Here is a 22,500-nt window from a genome sequence, read left to right as displayed (position 1 = left end):
CCCAAGATTAAAGTTCTATGAGATATGTACACAGGATCTCTATACAATTGCTTTGAAAATGTATACTGTGGCATTTTGTTCTGTTAATTTCATCACCAGTTAGATTGTTTTCAGAGTAAAGTATTTTTAGACAAAATTTTTGGGTTCTATTTACAGACATAATGTTCTATGATATATTGTCAGCTCATGTAAGGTATTAATTTCAGCTGATGATTTAATCAAGGAATGCCACGACAAGGGTCTCGACGAAGAATATATGAATAAGATTTGGCGGTACTATAAGACCCATACAAAGAAGGGCCAACCTGTACAAATTCCTTCACACAGACTAAAGAAGCCTTCAGCTCTCCCTGCAGTTCCACTCCCTAAAGCAGGTAAGGCTGAGAAAGAGGGTACTTTTTAGTATTACGACTCAATTTCCACTTATTTTAATAAATTGTTGTTTTTGTGCCAGAGCAAGTCTAATGATTATAGTTTGTCATCAGCTGCAGGAATCTTGTTGTTTTGTTACGTTTTGAACATTGAGAAAACTAATATTCACTATCTTTTAAACAGGAATTTCGTACCATCCTACATTTGATGATCACCAAGAAGCTTTGCAAGAGGCTGTTCACCGCATTAAGAGGCTGCGAAAAATAGAGAGAAATGATGCCAAATTTGATCCTGCAAAGTTCAAAAAAAGACTTGTCGCTGTAGATAACACATGGGCGGAAGAATTGGCTGAAGGTCTTACCCTGCGTAATGGCAAAGTCCACTATGCTGGTAATGTTGAAGAGAAACAGAATGAACAAAAGAATGGGAATATTGAGAAAAAGGCAAAAGGGAAGAAAAGTGAAAAGAAGAAAGTTGACTTGAGTATTGTCAAAAAGGAAGAAAAAGAAGATAAATTTGATGTCAGTATTGTCAAAAAGGAAGAAGACACTGATAATGATGAAGAGGATGAGGCAATGCAGGATGACTATGATGAAGAGGATGAAGCAGTGCAAGATGACCAGGAAGAGGAAGAGGAAGAGGAAGAGGAAGAGGAAGAGGAAGAAGCAGTGCAAGATGACCTTGAGGAAGAGGAAGAAGCAGTGCAAGATGACCTTGAGGAAGAGGAAGAAGCAGTGCAAGATGACCTAGAGGAAGAGGAAGAAGCAGTGCAAGATGACCTCAAAGAAGAGGATAATTCTGTGGAAAATGAGGAAATGGACAGTGAAAAGGAAAACAAACCTAAACAGAAGATCAAACCCAAGAGGAAAAAGGCACCGGTTAGTTACTGCTCTTACCCACTGTCACTCATAATTTTCATTCGTAGCCTATGACCAATAATTCTAAATAATCTGAGATGATTATTTTAAAAGTAATATGTAAATAATTGTTTTTCATTTATTTTTTTGTCTGTCTTTTTCAGAAGAAGACAGAAGTTAAGAAAGCAACTGTAAATGCCAGTGTGCCGAAGAAAGATGCAACAAAGGTCACCAAGAAAGGAAAGAATGTAAGTTGAACAGCAGTAGGCTTTAATTTTTTGTCTTTTGTTTTTTTATACATATTTTTATAACGGATATTTCCCATGATTTATATACCTTGTTTATCTTGAATATGTATATTTTTTATATAATTTATTTCACTGTAGTTACTAGTTATTTTGTGTTCTCCCTGTTATTATTGATAAACCTGTATTAATTACAATGTGTGCTTATTTATGTGACTTTCGTATGACTAGCCGAGTTTCTGACATTTGTATGTGAAGATATTCCTGCTCATTATAGGCATTAGGTAATCTATGTAAAAAGTGCAGGAAATCCTAGAATTTAGTTCATATTTTTATTCATGTAGAAATTTAAATATTAGATATCTAGACATCATAGATAAATAAATATAGAGAGAAATAACTGAACATAACAGACTGTAAAAAGTAGCTTTGACTACAAGGGGAGAAACCTCAGTAACTTTAGTATTTCCTCTCTCTGTAAGTTCTACACATGATTCATGTATTTGAGCATTGGCACCTTTGCTCCGTGCGGTGGGTTACATCCCACTGTAGATATTTCTAGTTCTTTTTCTATGCCTGTAGTTGGCTTTTCAGAAATTGTGAGTAAAAGTAAGAAAGAATGTAGAAGACTTGACTGCATTATCATACATTTTTATCTTTATTATTATTATTATTTTTTTTTTTTTTTTACAGACAAAGGATGTACAAGAAGAGAAGGTGAATCAGAATCAAGAAATTCAAAAGGCGGAAGTAATTACAGTGAGTGCTCTACAGAAAGGTCAGATTCGTCCGAAGAGAAAGAGGGGAGGAAATCGTAAGAAAGATACCGCAAAGACAGAACAGGTAAATTCATACTTATCTCTTTTGGGATTTCTTCGAGCTGTTAACCCCAAAAGACCACAGTGTCTCAACCCGGCTGCAAATGACACTGAATTTTTATAATTTTCCCATGGTCAGATTTAGTCTCTGTTGTTTGAAGATTTTCATTTTATGCACCAGAGTTTTCTTTGTTACGGGTATAGTTCATGGTTAATGTACAGTGGTAAGGGGACAGGATGGTGGGTGTTGTATTTTTGATGGCTTGAAGATTGTATAAAAGGAGGATTGAGTGGTGGGGGGAGAAGCCACCCAAACACATAGTAGAAGAAGGTCAAGTGGGATAGAAAATTATATGCGTTTAATAATGATATAGTTGCTGATGCCTGATGGCATATTCCAGGGTAACTGAGGAGACACCCAGACACTACTTCTCCATAGAATTATAAGCATAAATTCATGAAATAAAGTTATTTAAATTATTGATATGAATGTTTAAAAGCATATATAAATGAACAACAAACATCATTTTGAACAGATTTATGATTAGATCATACTCAGAGAGAGGAAAGCAAAATGGCAACTAATGGGACAGAAAATGTTCCTTGATTTTTACCTGTGATTAGATATCATGCTATTTCTCTGAAACTTAACTTCAGTGAATCAAAAGAAAGGGAACTCATATTGAAAATGGTCTTTTGACACAAAAAGGGACAATAATCCACACCAACCACATTTTATGTAAGAGCCATCTGTCTGGGTAACTGGTGGGACAAAAATTATGGTCAGAAATAGATATGGTGGACCTTTGAATCAAAGGAAATCAGTAATTCTTGTAGACTGTCAACATGTGGTAGTTTCCAAGTTGACTGCCAGGTCACATGACCAACCAAGGGATATATCTCTCTTTGCATAAGTTCGTCCATTTAATTTGGAAATGAAATTTCAATATCGGGGTGCATTTTACATGGAATGTGCCTGAACTTAATGATTGTTTGCCATATAGACATAGTAATTTTTTTGGAAAAAAACATAGTGACCAATTATTATTATTTTTTTTTTCCCCCATTTTCAGGTAGAGGATGTACAAGACACAAAAACGAAACCCAAAAAAGGATTAAAGAAGAAAGCAGCTCTTGAGAATAAGGAAAATGTTGAAGTGCAAAGTAAAAAGGGAAAGAAGAGGAAGAAAACAGATGGTGATAAGACAAACAGTGTAAAAGTGAAAAAGGTAACCAACTTGTGTGTTTGTATGTGTGTGGGTTTGTTAACGTGTGTGTGTGTACATCTATGTGCGCACTTGTGTAGAGAAAGTTTTCTTTTTGTTTTTTATTTGATGGTTGTTTGCTATATATACCTAAGAAGTTTTGAGAGAGAGGGAAAAAAAGGAAAAACAAAAAAAAAACACTTTTTACGTTTCTTTTCAGACGAAGGCTGTACAAGATCGGGAAGCAAAGCAGAAAAAGGAATTGAGGAAGAAAGCAGGTGTTGAGCCTAAGAAAAATGTTGCTATTCAAAAGACAGAGGAAGTGAAGGAAGAAAACACAGATGATGATAAGGTAGACAGTGCTGAAGTCAAGAAGGTAAGCTTTGCAAGATAGAAAGAGTGAGAGTGATTAAGAGTGAGTGAGAATAAGTGTATGAGTAAGTGAATGATGGAAAGTGAGAGAGAGTGGGAGTTAGAGTTAGAGTTGGAGTTGGAGTTGGAGTTGGAGTTGGAGTTGGAGTTAGAGTTAGAGTTAGAGTTAGAGTTGGAGTTGGAGTTAGAGTTAGAGTTAGAGTTAGAGTTAGAGTTAGAGTTAGAGTTAGAGTTAGAGTTAGAGTTGGAGTTGGAGTTGGAGTTGGAGTTGGAGTTGGAGTTGGAGTTGGAGTTGGAGTAAGAAAAAAAAGGAGAGTGTGAGAGAGAGGTAAAGTGTTCCATGATGTATTGATATCAGTGTGAAAAAACAAACATTAATATTATTTTACCCTAAGCAATTTCGATTCTGGTTTTAGAACTAAAGACCAAATCAGATTTTCCTTCAGTGTATCACAACCTTATTTTTCTTCCTTTTTTTCAGGAAGAGGAGGTGACATGGAAAAAGACCAGAAGGGGTAAAAAGAAGAAGAAGAGTGAAAAGGAGGTAAGTCACATTTGGTACACTTTGAGAGCGCCTTAGCAATAGGGGTTTACTTTTTACCGTCACAAGCTATTTCTTAGGAAACCCATGACCATTAACTTTTAACATTATATATGTAGTTATAGGATTTCTTTGGTTGCTTATAGCCCAGATGCAAATAAGCGATGGGTCTCACTTCAGCCAGAGGTGGTGATATTGTCATAGATATGAGGTTGACCTTCCTTTAGAATTATCTGAGAAATGTTCTTGTTTATGTGCATGTTTTTTGTGCCAGTCAGTCTAATCATATTTGTCTTATTTTGACAGGATGATCAACCAGTTGTCAAGAAAATAAGTCAGAGGAAGACAGAAAAGCAAAGAAAATTGGAAAGAGTGAAAAAATACAAGAAGTGCATTTGGGAGAAGAGGATTAACGAAAGGGACAGAGAAGCAAGAGTTGAACTGTAAGTTAAGATAGAATATATGTGCAGAACTTTTCTTATCTCTTATAGTTTTGTAAATTTTCCAGACATTGTAAAGAAAAAGTAGGGGAATGCTTTCTAACACTATGTACAGGTTTAATATACCAGATAACTTTACAGTGCCAATTATAATTTGCAATAGATGATATAACTTCCATTTCTCTTACTTTCTCTCTTCGTTTCCCTTCCCTTCGATTGTGTACTCTTCTTTATCTTATTATATATTTTTTTCTCCACAAATTACCCCCCTCCCTCTCTTCTCCTCCCTTTCTCTGAGGTATTTTGTCAAACTCATGCATCCATTTGTCTCTTCACTGAAAACTGAATTTTTCTCTTACAGTGTTCCCACATACCTGGAGACAATGCGAAACAGAATGTTAAAAAATAGAGCCCGTCGTGAGAGGAAAAAACAGGCTAATAAAGAAAAGAGATTTAGAACACGTCGTTTAGGACCAGCAAAGTGAGTATCATATTTTTATGGCTTTTTTTTTTATGTACAGTATAAAAAAAATCAAGGTATTAAGCAGTTGTAAAAAAGAAAAAGAAATCTTGACATGTTTTGAGAAAAAGTTATTATATGTGGAAATAACTGTAGATAGCCATCACTTATATATTGTATAAATTAATATCTAAGCATTCTTATTGGCTGATGGAGTCAGTATTAACCTTTCCATGGCAGCTGACATTAGTCCTTTTGTAAAGGCAAGGGTGGCTGAAGTTAAATGAAATTTTACTGTTTCCTGGACAAGTTGGAGTGTCTAGGCAGGAAAAAAGGTACCTGAAACCATGTGTAGGAACACAAGCACTATCTGATATCCCTTATCTCTCACCAGCCATCCTTGCTCTTTGCCTGAGGCCTGGAGCATGGAGTCAAAGTATAGACTTTGAACCAAATGAACAGTCATGGTCTGGTCACCTCAACTCCAGCCAATATTTTTGTCTGTTCTTTACCTTGTCTGACTATTTTTATAGGGTAAAATACAATTTCAGGAGATTTTGAATTTTTCAAATATGTACCTGCCTGTAAGGGTGTTACATTCATGAAGATGTAAGTTGATTGAAAATATCAGATCTTGAATTTAATTGGTGTAAATGAGATACATATTTGACAATCCTCTTTATCTTCAGATTCTTGGATGAGGATATGACAGTCTGCGATGGAGATAAATTACCAGGCAGCATTCGAAGGGTGAGGCCAGTCGGGAATCTGTTCCTCGAACGCGTTAAGCATTTGCAACGAAGAAACATGATTGCCCCAGGCGCTGACATGAAGTAAGTACTTATGCATATTGATATTTGTGTCCTATAATCATAGATACTTTTTCTTAAGAGTAATTCTATAAGGTATGAAGATCTCAGTTCTCAGGTTTAACCTAATTCAAGAGAGGGAAATAACTTGCTGGGATAATATGTTTTTGTAAATTGTATGTAGAATATTCATGATTAAAAAATCACATCTGTACCAAATAGATTAGAATGTATGGATCAGAAAAGCAGCAAGACACTCTATGAAGTAATAAAATAAAACAAGCAACAAACTTTAATAATGCATTGTTTTTCAGTTACGGAACGAAGAAGAATTTGAAGAAGGGTATCCGTCGCAGTAATAGGGAAGACAAGACAATGAAGAGTGTATATGATGACTAGAAATAAACATTAGAAAGAGAATTGTATTTATTAATTTCTACAGATACTTTTTATATATGTATATTTCATGTTAAAATAATATAACAATGGCAAATGTGGCACAGTTGATATGAATGTTATCAAAAACACAATATTTGCACTAAAGATTTTATAGTCCATTTCATAGTGTTATGAAGAAATGTTCTTTAAACTTGAGGGTTGCCATGGTTGTTGTGAAAAGCAAGTGAAAAGTATATGATTAAATTCAGTATTGCAAGTTTATTTGTTTATCTATTTGTGTTTTGAATATTAATTTGTGATTATCACTATTATTTTTATTTCATAATTACAATTGTTACTGTTAATGAAAACAATATATAATGTATATTTTGCCATGTTCATACTTCTATAAAAAGTAATTTCAATAAGCCATATGCCAGAAAAAAACATCAAACATAATGTTTTGTAAGCAAAAATTGCAGAGGAAACTAATACTGTTAAAAGGATTAAGTATGGGAAATGGGCAGAAAATATAGAATGAATGTCTTTCAGAATAGAATTTCATTCTTATAGTTATTGTATTCATAATGAAATTTTGATGTTCATTGTGTTGTATGCTTTTGACCAGTAAAACATTTTGTAGAAATAGCTTTTCTTTAAATCTATACCACTTTTATGTAATGACAACTGTTACTTATTTGTTGTAACTTTGTCAGTTGGCATTATATTTGCATAATAAGAGTTTGTACCACTTTAACCCCCTCACATAGTAAGTTTCCACAAAATTTCTGTTTGCCTAATGGTTCTTGGGAATCCATCTCTTCAACCTGTATTTTAAGTTAGAACTGGCAAGTTGGAGCTGTTCATGTGTAAAGTGATCAATTGGCAACTCAACTTGACAAAGCAGTATTTTTTCTATCCGTGCTTAGAATATGACATGCTTTCAGAGGGAAATTAATTGCGGCAGCAGAGATGAGTGAAGGATATAGGATACATTTTGGATTAGCAAGAGATTAAAAATAGAGTTTGTGGCTTTTTAAAGATTATGTACAGCAGTCTGGAATTTTTTATTGGGATATAATGAAACAGGTGACTAGATCATAGTTCTTTTAATCCTTCAGGCCACATCTTGGGATGTACAGCCTGTACCAGACATCTTAGGATGTGTGTTTTCTATTATTTTCTAGACTTCTAGTATGAATTATAAGTAATATATATATATATATATATATATATATATATACATATATATATATATATTATATATTATATGTATATATATATATATATTTATATATATATATATATATATATATATATATCTATATATATATTCATATATATATTTATATATATTTATATATATATATTTATATATACATTTATATATATATGTATATATATATGTATATATATATGTATATATATATTTATATATATGTATATATATATTTATATATATATTTATATATATTTATATATATATTTATATATATTTATATATATGTTTATATATATATATATATTTATATATATTTATATATATATATTTACATATATATATTTATATATATATTCATATATATACATATATATATGTATATATATATGTGTATATATATAAATAAAGAAAATTTATATATATATAACCAAAACACAAGCTTTTTTTTTATACTGGATAAAGAAAACTAGGAAGTGTGCAATATTTCCTTAACCAGGTCACAACAAATAAAAATTGAAGGACATCTACGTGAACCTAGATTAAAGTAAATCAATATCACAGCCCTCTTAATTTTTCAGCGACATTTTTATTTTATTGAACTACATGTCCATTTATGTAAGGCAAAATATTAGCTTTTGCATTGTATGATTATAGTTTTTGAGTTTACTTTGTATTATTAGGATTGTAATGTCGAAGCTGTGATGACTAGGTCAGAGTTCTAAAGATCATTATGTATTCATATTTAGGTAACAAACTAAATACCATCCATGATTATTTGAAAATAAAGCCTTGCTAACTTTTTTCATTGCTCAGGGCACTTAAAAGTTTTCATGATTCTGTGAAATAATTTTAGAACCCATTTAAAATTAAATTCCTCCCAGTATAAATCATTCAAAGATACCATGTGAGTCTCAGGAAACAAACTGGAAATATATAATTTGTGACAATACTGTTGGTGTCAGGTATCTTTATACATTTCTACACTAAGCAACTTATTTCATTTTATGTGAAAAACAACTTGGAATTTTAATTTTCAGGATAAGATAAAAGAAACTATGATTCTTTCTTGTAATTTTTACACTAAAGGTAAAAGAAGTGCAATATTTCCTACAGATAATATTTGGTATTGAAATAATTTAAACATTTAACCAAGTGGAAAGGACCAAATCCTCACACTAAAAAAAATGATCAAATAAGTATATTTTTTTGACTTAAAGACCTAACTCTCTGGAGGGTCTCCACAGGCAGGTACGCGCATTCCCGGCATTCAAGCTCTTTGCTATGTCAGTCATGGCGTCAACCATTTACGTATTTTTAGCCTATGCGTTCGAGAACCCCGGCATTACAACATGTAGAGCTGGAATGCCCCGGCATAATGGGAAAGAAAAGAAGAACCCAGAAAAACCCGGTAACCCTCTCTGGACAACACCACAGTTACCGCGTACCGCGCGGCGGCGCAGTTCGTGTCGCGTGGTGCGGTCCAAAACCATTTAATTGTTTAGGCCTATTGCGTCGAGAAACCCCGCATTACAAACATACAACATGGGAGCCCCCCCGCATGAATGGGTTAACTTTGAAAACAACTAGAATAAATAGGACTATATTTCTTACTTGGGGGAGACAGAAAGAAGGGGAAAAAAGTCATGTCAACCTGAGAAATATATTGGTGAGTAACCATAATGATACCGATTTTTATTTGAGAAAAAAAGACAATACTTTAGAATGCATAGCAAAGGGAGAGAGATGGTTGTAATTTATTAGGAAAATAAATGAATGCCTTTTCTTTTGGAAGGATTTGACTTGTACAAATAAAGGAGATTCCACAGCAGAAAATAAAATAGAGAATTTTTTCTTTCAAATAGAATCCATGCTCCAAGAATCTTCTGTAATGTTTTATGATTATTTTGTAAATATAGAAGCTGAATTGGAGAACATTACAAATAACATTTATTTTTGCAGTACAGTGCTATTAATGCTCATATCCATGCATTGTCCACTACAGTTTTACTTTAGCTTCTAGGCAAAATCTTTGATTTTTAATTTAAAAAGTTTTTACTGTCATCACTATTATTACTGTTATAAATGTTAAATGTTATTGATAATAATAGTCATACAGAAAATGATGATAATGATCATAACAATAATAATAAAATTTTAATGATGATATATTATAAAATTCAAGGAATGGGATAGACATGTGAACCTAATTAGACCTAGTAATGGACTTCTTGATGACTAAGCATTTATGGAGCTAATTATATGTAAAAAAAATAAAAATAAAACCAAAATAAAACCAAAGTAAAGAGTGCATATCCTCAGTGTCAAAGGGTTAACATGCAGGATAACAAGCTTTATTTGAACTCAATTACAGTGCTGAAAATTGTGCTTGTAAATTTACTCTGAAACTGGTCACCATTCATGTTATTTCCTACATGGTGTGAATGTATAAAATGAGAAAAACTAATCAAGATGTTCGATAAAAGTCTTACCCTCTGGATAACTAACAGACACTGTGAACAAAGAAAGGTTTATTCCTCCAGGTGAAGTGTTAACAATACTAAAGAAAAGAAAGCATAAAAAAAATTGTAAAAAAGACCCATTTTGCAGTTGTCGTAATGATGAATTTCGTAAATCATTCCGTAGCAAACACAAAAACCATAGGAACAAACAAACAAGAGCACATTCACATAAACTCTCACATACACACACCATATACATACAAAAATTAGAAAAGAAAAGAAAAGAACAATTATATCTCAACTTTTAAAGCATTTCAATGTTCTGAATTACAAAAAAAAAAATCTTTCTCAAAAATTATCTTGCATATAAAAAAAGGGCAAAATTTTGCATATCAATTACATATAAATACAAAAACATTTCACAAACTCTTAAACAATGCTTAGATACAATTTCTTCCGTGGTTCAATCTTCTCGTCTCAAATCACTTCATTGCAAATGCAAAAATAAATCGAGAGATCCTAGAAATCCTTCCTCCAAAAGTGCATTTAATAAAGTTGAGTATATTGCTGATTATACTCGTTATTACTTTCTATTCAAAGGATTTTCAGGACTTTTTAGCCATTCTTTACGCAGCATCTGCTTCTGCTGCGACATCCGCAGACTTGGATTTTCCTTCTTGATCTGGGGTAGTCTCCTCTCTTCGAAAGCCTTAAATGCCGTTGCCATTCTCTTCTCTGGGTGGCGGTCTGAGTCATTGTCGTCAGTACTGAAATGTGTAGTGTTGTGCTTAGGAGAGAACTTTAAGAAAAGCTTGCTGTCCCTAACTATTATCTATAAAATATACGCACAAATGTAAATGAGTATATGATTAGCCATAATCTAATAAATCACTTAAGAAATATGTGAGGAAAAGAAAAAAAGTAAACCTTATGGGGACACACTACTGAAAGGATCAACCCACAGGCAATGTTCAGGATTTACTTAGACTGTGTTTAACCCACTCATGCCGGGGGCATTCCAGCCTTGCATGTTAGAATGCCGGGGCTCTCAAACGCATAGGCCTAAATCAATTAAATAAAAGAATTCATCCTCCCACTACATGACAAAAGAAAGAAGAAAAAAAAAAAAAAAGCTTCAAAGGCTTACCTTAAAGCAGACAAAGCTGCATCAATACCACTAGCAGACACCACATCGCCTTCAACTCTATTGAGATTTTCGACGAGGGGATCATCGAGGTGCGTCTTGATTTCTTCTTTAGCTCTCATTTGCTGCTCAATTTCAGCCTGTCTTTCTTGATTTCTCTGATTGCATTAGGGAAAATCATATTATAGATTCTCTATCTTCTCAAAACCTAGCTTACTTTCGAGAACGAATCTGTAAGTCCCTGAATGTTTGTTAAATAAAATGTTGTTTCTCTCTCTCCCTAATTTATTGCAAATTGGTGAATGGGACCTCAAATCCATCACTAAATAGTACTTTATTGGGATATCTGGTATTTAGAAAGTATCTCTAAATTAAAGTAAAGTGCTTGCTTTTCTCTAATTGATCAATCACATAATTTGAATATCTGATTATGACAATAATATACTTCAAAAAAAGAAAAAAAAAAAAATCTACAGAAATGATAATTATCTCTTATCCCACTTGTTCTAAAAGAATTCCCTTCTTATTGTATAATTAACTCTGAGAATACTTCCAATTAGCTCGTTCCATGTGGTAATACATAAATTCAAATTACACCTTACCTTCAACTCAAACTGAGTTACTTTCTGTGGAGTAGCTTTCGGAGTAAGAGATGACTCCTCGTTCTCGACTAGTGCCCGTAGTTCTGCCTTTTTCTCCATGTCTGCTTGCCTTTTCTTCTCCTTATCTTCCTGCAAATGAAAAATGATCTTTTCTAATACAAGCAGTTTGGTAAATACTTACCTAATATAGTGATGTAACAATCTACTATCATTATTTCATCAGAGCAAAATATTCTACAAAATTGAGCATTGAACATCCTTCATGACAGATACTTATGTAAGGAATACTAAGTACTAACTCCTTGACTTCACTGAGTGTGAGGTGGGAAAATAATATATATACATATATATATATCTTTCTATTTACCTATCTATCTATACCTATTTATGGATATAGATAAATAATTGGATTTAAATGTGTTTATAAGTATGTGTTCCTGTAGTTGTATCTTATGGTAAAATGGAGAGAGAGAGAGAGAGAGAGAGAGAGAGAGAGAGAGAGAGAGAGAGAGAGAGAGAGAGAGAGAGAGAGAGAGAGAGAGAGAGAGAGAGAGAGAGAGAGAGAGAGAGAGAGAGAGAGAGAGAGAGAGAGAGAGAGAAGAGAGAGAGAGAGGAGAGAAAAGAGAGAGGGATAGGAAAAAAGAGAGGGGAAAGAGAGAGGGGCGGAAGAGAGAGAGGGGGGAAGAGAGAGGAGAGAGAGAGAGAGAGAGAGAGAGAGAGAGAGAGAGAGAGAGAGAGAGAGAGAGAGAGAGAGAGAGAGAGAGAGAGAGGAAGAGAGAGAGAGAGAGAGAGAGAGAGAGAGAGAGAGAGAGAGAGAGAGAGAGAGAGAGAGAGAGAGAGAGAGAGAGAGAGAGAGAGAGAGAGAGAGAGAGAGGAGAGAAGAGAGAGAGAGAGAGAGAGAGAGAGAGAGAGAGAGAGAGAGAGAGAGAGAGAGAGAGAGAGAGAGAGAGAGAGAGAGAGAGAGAGAGAGAGAGAGAGAGAGAGAAAATCAACAACCTCACTATAATAATTAAACCACTATACTACTCTGAAACTTTTGAACCTACCTTCCTTGCCATCTTTTTCTTTGCTTGTTTGTCATCATCCTCCCAATATGCATCTTCTATGGCTTTGTCCTTTTTGGCTTTCTCCTCCGCGGCCTTCTCGGCTTTGCGCGTTTTGGCAACGACTGCCTTAGTGTTCTCACCTTTGAATTTCTTAGGCATGATGTTAACTTTGCTGGCTCAAACTGAAAATTAGATTATGAAGTTAGTGGAGACATCATCGCAATCACACATACCTTCGAAAGAAAAAAAGATAGAAAGAAAGAAAGAGAGAGAGAAAAAAAAGAGATTGTCTAACCTTCAAATGGAAAAAAGATACCATATATTTTTCATAATTCTGAGGGTAGAGATACATTCAATTAATTAGTTTAGATACCTTAAGTACATTCATAGGTACATATATAATGAAAAGAGGTGAGAGTTACTAAATTGTGGCACTTTACTGGTGACAAAGATCTAGGCTGTTGTAATGCTTTACATTTTTATTGTAGTACGGTAGCTGGTCTAAAGAATTGCAGTCAGTTTTTATTTCTGAAAATCTCTATCCACAAGGTAAACACTAATTTGGAATTGACATATTGTCTATTGTGGGCCTATTTGTTGCATAATAAAGATATTCAACATCACAGATAATAACCAATCATTTGTCAAATTACATTTCAGACCATTTCTTGAAAAGTTAATCTTGCTTGAACTTACACAGATGCCAAATGCCGCTGGTGAAATTTTGTCTCTACGTATTATAGAGCTCTTGTGGACTTCCTGACATTTTGTTATCTAATAAGGAACTAGTCTAAGCTCTAACTTGCCAGAATACATTTGCTGGATATTTGGGTGTCTAGAGTTTTTTTCTCAAATATGCATTTGCCCAAGATGTACTGTGCCAACATCAGCCATTTCCTTTGATAATTTAATATAACTTTGATTTATAATTAATTCTGAGCATTTATTTATTTCTAAGCCTTTTCAATCATACTAGGCTAATGTGCATCAAAGTGTTCCACTGTACAATACCATCCAAAAGATTAATATTTTTTAACAAGTGTTCTATATCAAACTACAGTGCAACAATCAAGATACCAAAGGAATATAATAACTACTGTTACAAATAGAAAAATTCTGTGTCAATATAAACATGAATGACAAGAATAACTGGTGTGCACTGTCGTCAATTTTATTTTTATTTATTTGTCATATTGTTTACAGAGAAAATACCGGGAGAATCCTATTGGTATGGCAGTTATCATATTCCTGAGTCGTACTTTGCAGCTAAATTGTTGCACTTTTTGCGGCAAGCTTGGAAAAGCTTAGTAAATAAAACAAAATCAGATAGGAAGTTTAAATGTAGTACAATAATCCAAGCTAAAGATTTTCCTGGTTGTTACATTTTTTTTACAGCTTTTACTACAGAACACTTGTTATGACAAAATATACTTTTGGTTTGTATTCTGCAGATGAAGTGTCGCACCTCGGCTTGATATGAGTGAAGAAGCCGAGAACCTAATATAAACGCTCTAAAGATTAGGTTGAATTTACCATAATATATCCATCGCATACGATCCGAAATTAGAGAAAAGATCATTAGCAAACACATTTTGGGCAAAGTATAAGACAACCAATATTGGTTTACCTTTGCTAGAGTGCCAAAGGTGTGGAAGCCAAGGTGATCACTTGATACTGAGGCCTATGAAGTATCACATTAAAAAACTAGGAAATTGTGAAGGAAATGTCAATATGTAAGGTGTTTCCGCCAAGTATTGATTTCATGCACTGTTTACTGAATATAGCGATATGCATTACTGAAAACTAAACCAAACTCCTTTTATTTTTGATTGTGACAATAATTGTGTTTAATAATTTGCACGCTAACCACAAACCAATAACAATTTACCTTGGATTTGCAGTGCAATAATGCAGAAAAAATTACCATAATTTCTAGTAAGAGAAAATTCATATACTATGGACATACTTCTATATACACATCTTGGTGTAATCGTACACTAGATTAATTAGATATAAAGCCCATTGGCGATATTAAAGACAAAAATATTACACCATGTTGCGACTCGTACTCACACAAAGTGAAATTAACTCACATCCTAAAAAGTGAATTTCCTACCTGTATTTCCAATCTAAATTACCAACCACGAGTCCACAAACCTAAACAATGGCTAAACAATCACCAAAGATGAAAATCAATGTAAAAAAGAGCTTAAAACCCACTATATTTAAGAGAGCGAAACCATCTGATACAGACCTCCCCTGCCACAAAGTTTACAAACGGAGTCGCCGAAATCAGTTTAAAAATACCCTTTTTTCGGGTCTGATTTCGTTATTTGTGTAATTCTGTGGCGAGAAGGAGTAATTTGGGTATGGGATATGATATTATTGGATAAATGGGTAATCGGATATATTTAATCGTGATCGTTCTTTTTAGTTGGATTATTTATATTCTGCTTGTCATAGAATGCAATGACTGCGTTTTTTTTTTTTTTATTGCTAATGATTAAAATTTCAATTACTTCCAGCAGATGGTCAGTCTAATAACAGGAGAATGAAGACACAGTAACCAATCTTAACACGAGAAGAATCCTAACAGTTGGGATCCTCCATGTCCCTCTTTGGCCGAATCCAGTTGAGCTGGATGGAAGAACTGGTATGTAAATCGAACAGTTTGTTCTTAGGACAAACATTAGATACCAGACTTAAGCAAATCCGTAGATGACATAGGCTGATTAGGGATTAGCCACAAACCTAATAAACTCCCGATTCTCAAATGCATTACAGGCAATTGACATTTTCAATTGCCTCACCCAGTGGCGAAGGGAGATCCAAGACCTAATGGCAAGTTTCTTCAAGGACGCTCATCCTTGGGAATGAACTGGCAAACAAAAAAGCTTGTGGTGCCTGCCTCAACACTCCCGTACTTCCTGAAAACCCCTGATGAGAGAAGCTGAGACAAATAAGAAATCAACATACGAGAAAGTAAAGAAAACCTTAGTATCAGGTACATGTATATCAATATAAACCGGGAGATGGAAGTTCATGCAAGATTGAAAATCGGGCGACAACAGATTCTTATATACTTATATAACAAGTTGATATATTGTAATATATCTATGTATCTAGCTACTAAGTCATACATTATTCTTTTGATTCATTGAAGGCACTGGTTTATAATTTCTTAGCAACGTCTCACAGAGCCTCTTTCAAAGGAACAATAAGTTATGGATGTTTAACTATGCTTTGGTTTCTGTTTCTTACAGAAAGTGCATATACAGTGCAGTGCATATCTAAATGTGGCATACAACATAATATTTAAAGATTAAAATATCGGAAGATATTTTAAGAAACAACAGAATGGGATTTCAACTGTGCTGGTGCTTCTGGGCACTGGTAGATTTATAAACATTGCACTAAGGATCGATTGAAAAGGGAGAGGACGGGGGGTAAAGTAACAAAAAGTAAGCAAGATGAGAAAAAAAAAAAAAAAATCGGTCATGCCTGGATATCAGAATTATGTCGTCTAGTGGATTTTCATTGAAATGCAGTGATCCTTCGCTGAGTATCCGAATAATCGTGTAACTCCTTCATTCTAAGTATACTATCCAGTTGCAGGTGGGCTTCAAGTTGACGACGTGTGTCAGGGTGTATATGATATGGAAGAGCCGTGTTGCGTTTCTTGATTGCTGCAAGCATATATATATATATATATATATATATATATATATATATATATATATATATATATATTTTTTTTTTTTTTTTTTTTTTTTTTTTTTTTTTTTTTTTTTTTTTTTTTTTTTTTTTTTTTTTTTGGTGACTAATGATATCATTACAGCAGACTGGGTCTACGTAGGCCGTACTCAACCTGATGGGTGCCGCGGACCTCCTCGGGAAGGGATATGAGTTATACACTGACAACTTCTATAGTTCCCCCTTCCTCTTCCACTACCTGCAGAATGGCAACACTAAAATGGTTGACCCTATGTGCTCCAACTGCAGGTATATGTCGAAGAACTAGCGACGTTTACTTCAGCAACACCCTGACTGCCATGTTGTCCCTGCATTGGCTCGACAAGAGTGCTGTCATAATGCTGTCGACAAATTCACTTTTCTGGAATGGTCAACGACCCCGGGGTTGGATTGAGCACACTCAACGCAGTGTAGTGTGTACAACGCCGGGACGAAGGTAAATCTGAGTGAACAGCTTGCTCAGTCCTACCCGACCGTCCTGTAGTCCATCAGGTGGTTCAAATAGGTTCTCGTTTGCTAAGATTTACGATGACTTCATTTGCTAAGATTTACGATGACTTCATTTGCTAAGATTTACGATGACTTCATTTGCTAAGATTTACGATGACTTCATTTGCTAAGATTTACGATGACTTCATTTGCTAAGATTTACGATGACTTCATTTGCTAAGATTTACGATGACTTCATTTGCTAAGATTTACGATGACTTCATTTGCTAAGATTTACGATGACTTCATTTGCTAAGATTTACGATGACTTCATTTGCTAAGATTTACGATGACTTCATTTGCTAAGATTTACGATGACTTCATTTGCTAAGATTTACGATGACTTCATTTGCTAAGATTTACGATGACTTCATTTGCTAAGATTTACGATGACTTCATTTGCTAAGATATACAATGACTTCATTTGCTAAGATTTACGATGACTTCATTTGCTAAGAGTTACGATGACTTCATTTGCTAAGATTTACGATGACTTCATTTGCTAAGATTTACGATGACTTCATTTGCTAAGATTTACGATGACTTCATTTGCTAAGATTTACGATGACTTCATTTGCTAAGATTTACGATGACTTCATTTGCTAAGATTTACGATGACTTCATTTGCTAAGAGTTACGATGACTTCATTTGCTAAGATTTACGATGACTTCATTTGCTAAGATTTACGATGACTTCATTTGCTAAGATATACAATGACTTCATTTGCTAAGATTTACGATGACTTCATTTGCTAAGAGTTACGATGACTTCATTTGCTAAGATTTACGATGACTTCATTTGCTAAGATTTACGATCACTTCATTTGCTAAGAGTTACGATGACTTCATTTGCTAAGATTTACGATGACTTCATTTGCTAAGATTTACGATGACTTCATTTGCTAAGATTTACGATGACTTCATTTGCTAAGATTTACGATGACTTCATTTGCTAAGATTTACGATGACTTCATTTGCTAAGATTTACGATGACTTCATTTGCTAAGATTTACGATGACTTCATTTGCTAAGATTTACGATGACTTCATTTGCTAAGATTTACGATGACTTCATTTGCTAAGATTTACGATGACTTCATTTGCTAAGATTTACGATGACTTCATTTGCTAAGATTTACGATGACTTCATTTGCTAAGATATACAATGACTTCATTTGCTAAGATTTACGATGACTTCATTTGCTAAGATTTACGATGACTTCATTTGCTAAGATTTACGATGACTTCATTTGCTAAGATTTACGATGACTTCATTTGCTAAGATTTACGATGACTTCATTTGCTAAGATTTACGATGACTTCATTTGCTAAGAGTTACGATGACTTCATTTGCTAAGATTTACGATGACTTCATTTGCTAAGATATACAATGACTTCATTTGCTAAGATTTACGATGACTTCATTTGCTAAGATTTACGATGACTTCATTTGCTAAGATTTACGATGACTTCATTTGCTAAGATTTACGATGACTTCATTTGCTAAGATTTACGATGACTTCATTTGCTAAGATTTACGATGACTTCATTTGCTAAGATTTACGATGACTTCATTTGCTAAGATTTACGATGACTTCATTTGCTAAGATTTACGATGACTTCATTTGCTAAGATTTACGATGACTTCATTTGCTAAGAGTTACGATGACTTCATTTGCTAAGATATACAATGACTTCATTTGCTAAGATTTACGATGACTTCATTTGCTAAGAGTTACGATGACTTCATTTGCTAAGATTTACGATGACTTCATTTGCTAAGATTTACGATGACTTCATTTGCTAAGATTTACGATGACTTCATTTGCTAAGATTTACGATGACTTCATTTGCTAAGATTTACGATGACTTCATTTGCTAAGATTTACGATGACTTCATTTGCTAAGATTTACGATGACTTCATTTGCTAAGATTTACGATGACTTCATTTGCTAAGATTTACGATGACTTCATTTGCTAAGATTTACGATGACTTCATTTGCTAAGAGTTACGATGACTTCATTTGCTAAGATTTACGATGACTTCATTTGCTAAGATTTACGATGACTTCATTTGCTAAGATTTACGATGACTTCATTTGCTAAGATTTACGATGACTTCATTTGCTAAGATTTACGATGACTTCATTTGCTAAGATTTACGATGACTTCATTTGCTAAGATTTACGATGACTTCATTTGCTAAGATTTACGATGACTTCATTTGCTAAGATTTACGATGACTTCATTTGCTAAGATTTACGATGACTTCATTTGCTAAGATTTACGATGACTTCATTTGCTAAGATTTACGATGACTTCATTTGCTAAGATTTACGATGACTTCATTTGCTAAGATTTACGATGACTTCATTTGCTAAGATTTACGATGACTTCATTTGCTAAGATTTACGATGACTTCATTTGCTAAGATTTACGATGACTTCATTTGCTAAGATTTACGATGACTTCATTTGCTAAGATTTACGATGACTTCATTTGCTAAGATTTACGATGACTTCATTTGCTAAGATTTACGATGACTTCATTTGCTAAGATTTACGATGACTTCATTTGCTAAGATTTACGATGACTTCATTTGCTAAGATTTACGATGACTTCATTTGCTAAGATTTACCATGACTTCATTTGCTAAGATATACAATGACTTCATTTGCTAAGATTTACGATGACTTCATTTGCTAAGAGTTACGATGACTTCATTTGCTAAGATTTACGATGACTTCATTTGCTAAGATTTACGATGACTTCATTTGCTAAGATTTACGATGACTTCATTTGCTAAGATTTACGATGACTTCATTTGCTAAGATTTACGATGACTTCATTTGCTAAGATTTACGATGACTTCATTTGCTAAGATTTACGATGACTTCATTTGCTAAGATTTACGATGACTTCATTTGCTAAGATTTACGATGACTTCATTTGCTAAGATTTACGATGACTTCATTTGCTAAGAGTTACGATGACTTCATTTGCTAAGATTTACGATGACTTCATTTGCTAAGATTTACGATGACTTCATTTGCTAAGAGTTACGATGACTTCATTTGCTAAGATTTACGATGACTTCATTTGCTAAGATTTACGATGACTTCATTTGCTAAGATTTACGATGACTTCATTTGCTAAGATTTACGATGACTTCATTTGCTAAGATTTACGATGACTTCATTTGCTAAGATTTACGATGACTTCATTTGCTAAGATTTACGATGACTTCATTTGCTAAGATTTACGATGACTTCATTTGCTAAGATTTACGATGACTTCATTTGCTAAGATTTACGATGACTTCATTTGCTAAGATTTACGATGACTTCATTTGCTAAGATTTACGATGACTTCATTTGCTAAGATTTACGATGACTTCATTTGCTAAGATTTACGATGACTTCATTTGCTAAGATTTACGATGACTTCATTTGCTAAGATTTACGATGACTTCATTTGCTAAGATTTACGATGACTTCATTTGCTAAGATTTACGATGACTTCATTTGCTAAGATTTACGATGACTTCATTTGCTAAGATTTACGATGACTTCATTTGCTAAGATTTACGATGACTTCATTTGCTAAGATTTACGATGACTTCATTTGCTAAGATTTACGATGACTTCATTTGCTAAGATTTACGATGACTTCATTTGCTAAGATTTACGATGACTTCATTTGCTAAGATTTACGATGACTTCATTTGCTAAGATATACAATGACTTCATTTGCTAAGATTTACGATGACTTCATTTGCTAAGAGTTACGATGACTTCATTTGCTAAGATTTACGATGACTTCATTTGCTAAGATTTACGATGACTTCATTTGCTAAGAGTTACGATGACTTCAAAATAATGTAACAGAAGAAAAAAAAACAAAAACAAGAAGAGCATATCTTTTACTAGAATGCAGTCAGCGTAATCCTAGAAAGCACTAGATTTCAGAATACTTCGCCAAGTATACCCTCAGTCTGCAAATGATGTTAATAAGCTCCTCGGCCTCTCCCTAAGGAGCTCTTCCTTTCTTCGGGGGTGACAGCCTCTTGTGAGATCTAGGCAATCTCGGAGGTTCTGTCAAATGGGTAGGTGTAACTTTAAAGTCTCTGTCCAATCTCTCACTGTCTTTGCTACTGTCTCTGTCTCCCATTCTCTCTCTCTTTCTTGCTGTCTCTCTTTTCTCTACCACCCTCCTAGCTCTCTCTCTCTCTCTTTCTCTCTCTCCCTTTGTACTGGTTTCCTCTCCAGAATTTGGTCTCAAGGAAGCAGTGTCGATGGGGCAAGGCTTGTTGTGTCGCCAACGTGTGTACTAATTGATGGGACTAATTGGACTCAGTGCCTCGAAATGAAGTTATCCCAAATCTACATTTTAAAGTTCAACAGCTACACTGGTGCGAATTATCTATTTATGATATCTATTTTTTTTCTTTTTAACCGAATTTCATCCTTTTATACTAACCAGAACTGAAATACATGAATAATAAGATACCTCCGTATATCTAAGATATCAATTTCAGAGTGAGAGACATGCATACGAACAGACAAGAGACACAAGAAAAACAAAAAAAAGGAAACAAAAAAGATAAATAACAAAGAAAAAGAGAGAAAAGAGAAGGCAAGAGAATGGAAAATACGAAGTTGATGATTGCATGAGCGAGTGAACTCTGAACAAAAGTGCAATGACTACTTCATAATCTAATCCACCTTCCCGCCAACTACGCCAGCTGAATGCAGTTAGCGGCGGCAGGAATTTTTTTTAAATGCTGAGTGAACAGTGAGGAAATATATCTACATTTTGTTGCTGGGAATTACCATAACGAAAATCCAGCGGGGATGTGAGCGCGGAGGAGGGTTGGGGGTTGGGTGGGGGGACGGCTTCGTTTTATATGTTTCTGGATTTGGTTGTTTGTTTGTTTGTGTGTGTATGCGTGTATGTTTGCTTTTGTTGACAATCTGTATGAAACACAAATATTGCAAGATGGGGAGGACAAAAGCAAGGGGACAAGGAGTGCTTCTGCAAGCAAGTAACACATTTTTTTTTTAAATCCTTGTGAAGCTTGAGAGTTCCCAATTACGAATGGGGTGGGGGTTATACAGCACTCCCCCAAGTTAATTGGGTTTTAGAATTGACATTAATTGAAATTTTAAATTTGTCCGGAGAGGGAAAAATTGTGTATTTTTATGTTCCCAACATTTTTACTGTTTTTTTGCAAAAACTTATATGTATGTATGTATATATATTATATATATATATTATATTATATATTA

General features: G+C 34.0%; 2 protein-coding genes across 7 annotated transcripts in view; one reads left to right on the top strand and one right to left on the bottom strand.

Annotated features, from left to right (window-relative positions):
* LOC122257802 (uncharacterized) overlaps positions 1-7,143 on the top strand; it is a 12,353-nt gene extending 5,210 nt beyond the window's left edge. The window contains exons 5-16 of one of the 4 annotated variants that reach the window (XM_086539636.1): positions 207-374; positions 556-1,052; positions 1,119-1,250; positions 1,394-1,477; positions 2,168-2,317; positions 3,366-3,521; positions 3,718-3,873; positions 4,351-4,413; positions 4,717-4,853; positions 5,212-5,331; positions 6,000-6,143; positions 6,434-7,143. In XM_086539636.1, coding sequence (XP_086395762.1) covers positions 207-374; positions 556-1,052; positions 1,119-1,250; positions 1,394-1,477; positions 2,168-2,317; positions 3,366-3,521; positions 3,718-3,873; positions 4,351-4,413; positions 4,717-4,853; positions 5,212-5,331; positions 6,000-6,143; positions 6,434-6,518 — 1,892 coding nt within the window. In that variant the 3' untranslated portion in view covers positions 6,519-7,143. Of the gene's footprint in view, positions 1-206; positions 375-555; positions 1,251-1,393; positions 1,478-2,167; positions 2,318-3,365; positions 3,522-3,717; positions 3,874-4,350; positions 4,414-4,716; positions 4,854-5,211; positions 5,332-5,999; positions 6,144-6,433 lie in introns of all 4 variants that reach the window. The other 3 variants (XM_086539635.1, XM_043023301.2, XM_043023300.2) reach the window with 3 other exon arrangements.
* Positions 7,144-9,706: 2,563 nt separating this feature from the next.
* Positions 9,707-22,500, bottom strand: part of LOC122257803 (coiled-coil domain-containing protein 124) — a 45,768-nt gene continuing 32,974 nt past the window's right edge. Inside the window, exons 1-5 of one of the 3 annotated variants that reach the window (XM_043023302.2) lie at positions 15,225-15,352; positions 12,971-13,152; positions 11,925-12,053; positions 11,326-11,480; positions 9,707-10,945 (exon numbers count right to left, since the gene is read on the bottom strand). In XM_043023302.2, the coding sequence (XP_042879236.2) occupies positions 10,762-10,945; positions 11,326-11,480; positions 11,925-12,053; positions 12,971-13,129 (627 nt within the window). In that variant the 5' untranslated portion in view covers positions 13,130-13,152; positions 15,225-15,352 and the 3' untranslated portion in view covers positions 9,707-10,761. The other 2 variants (XM_086539633.1, XM_086539634.1) reach the window with 2 other exon arrangements.

The sequence above is a fragment of the Penaeus japonicus genome, unplaced genomic scaffold, assembly GCF_977035675.1.
Source record: "Penaeus japonicus unplaced genomic scaffold, GWHDUDI00000001_assembly GWHDUDI00000009, whole genome shotgun sequence".
NCBI classification, from domain to species: domain Eukaryota; kingdom Metazoa; phylum Arthropoda; class Malacostraca; order Decapoda; family Penaeidae; genus Penaeus; species Penaeus japonicus.
Note: the sequence above shows the minus strand (reverse complement) of the source record. Positions and strands in the feature narration are given on the sequence as shown.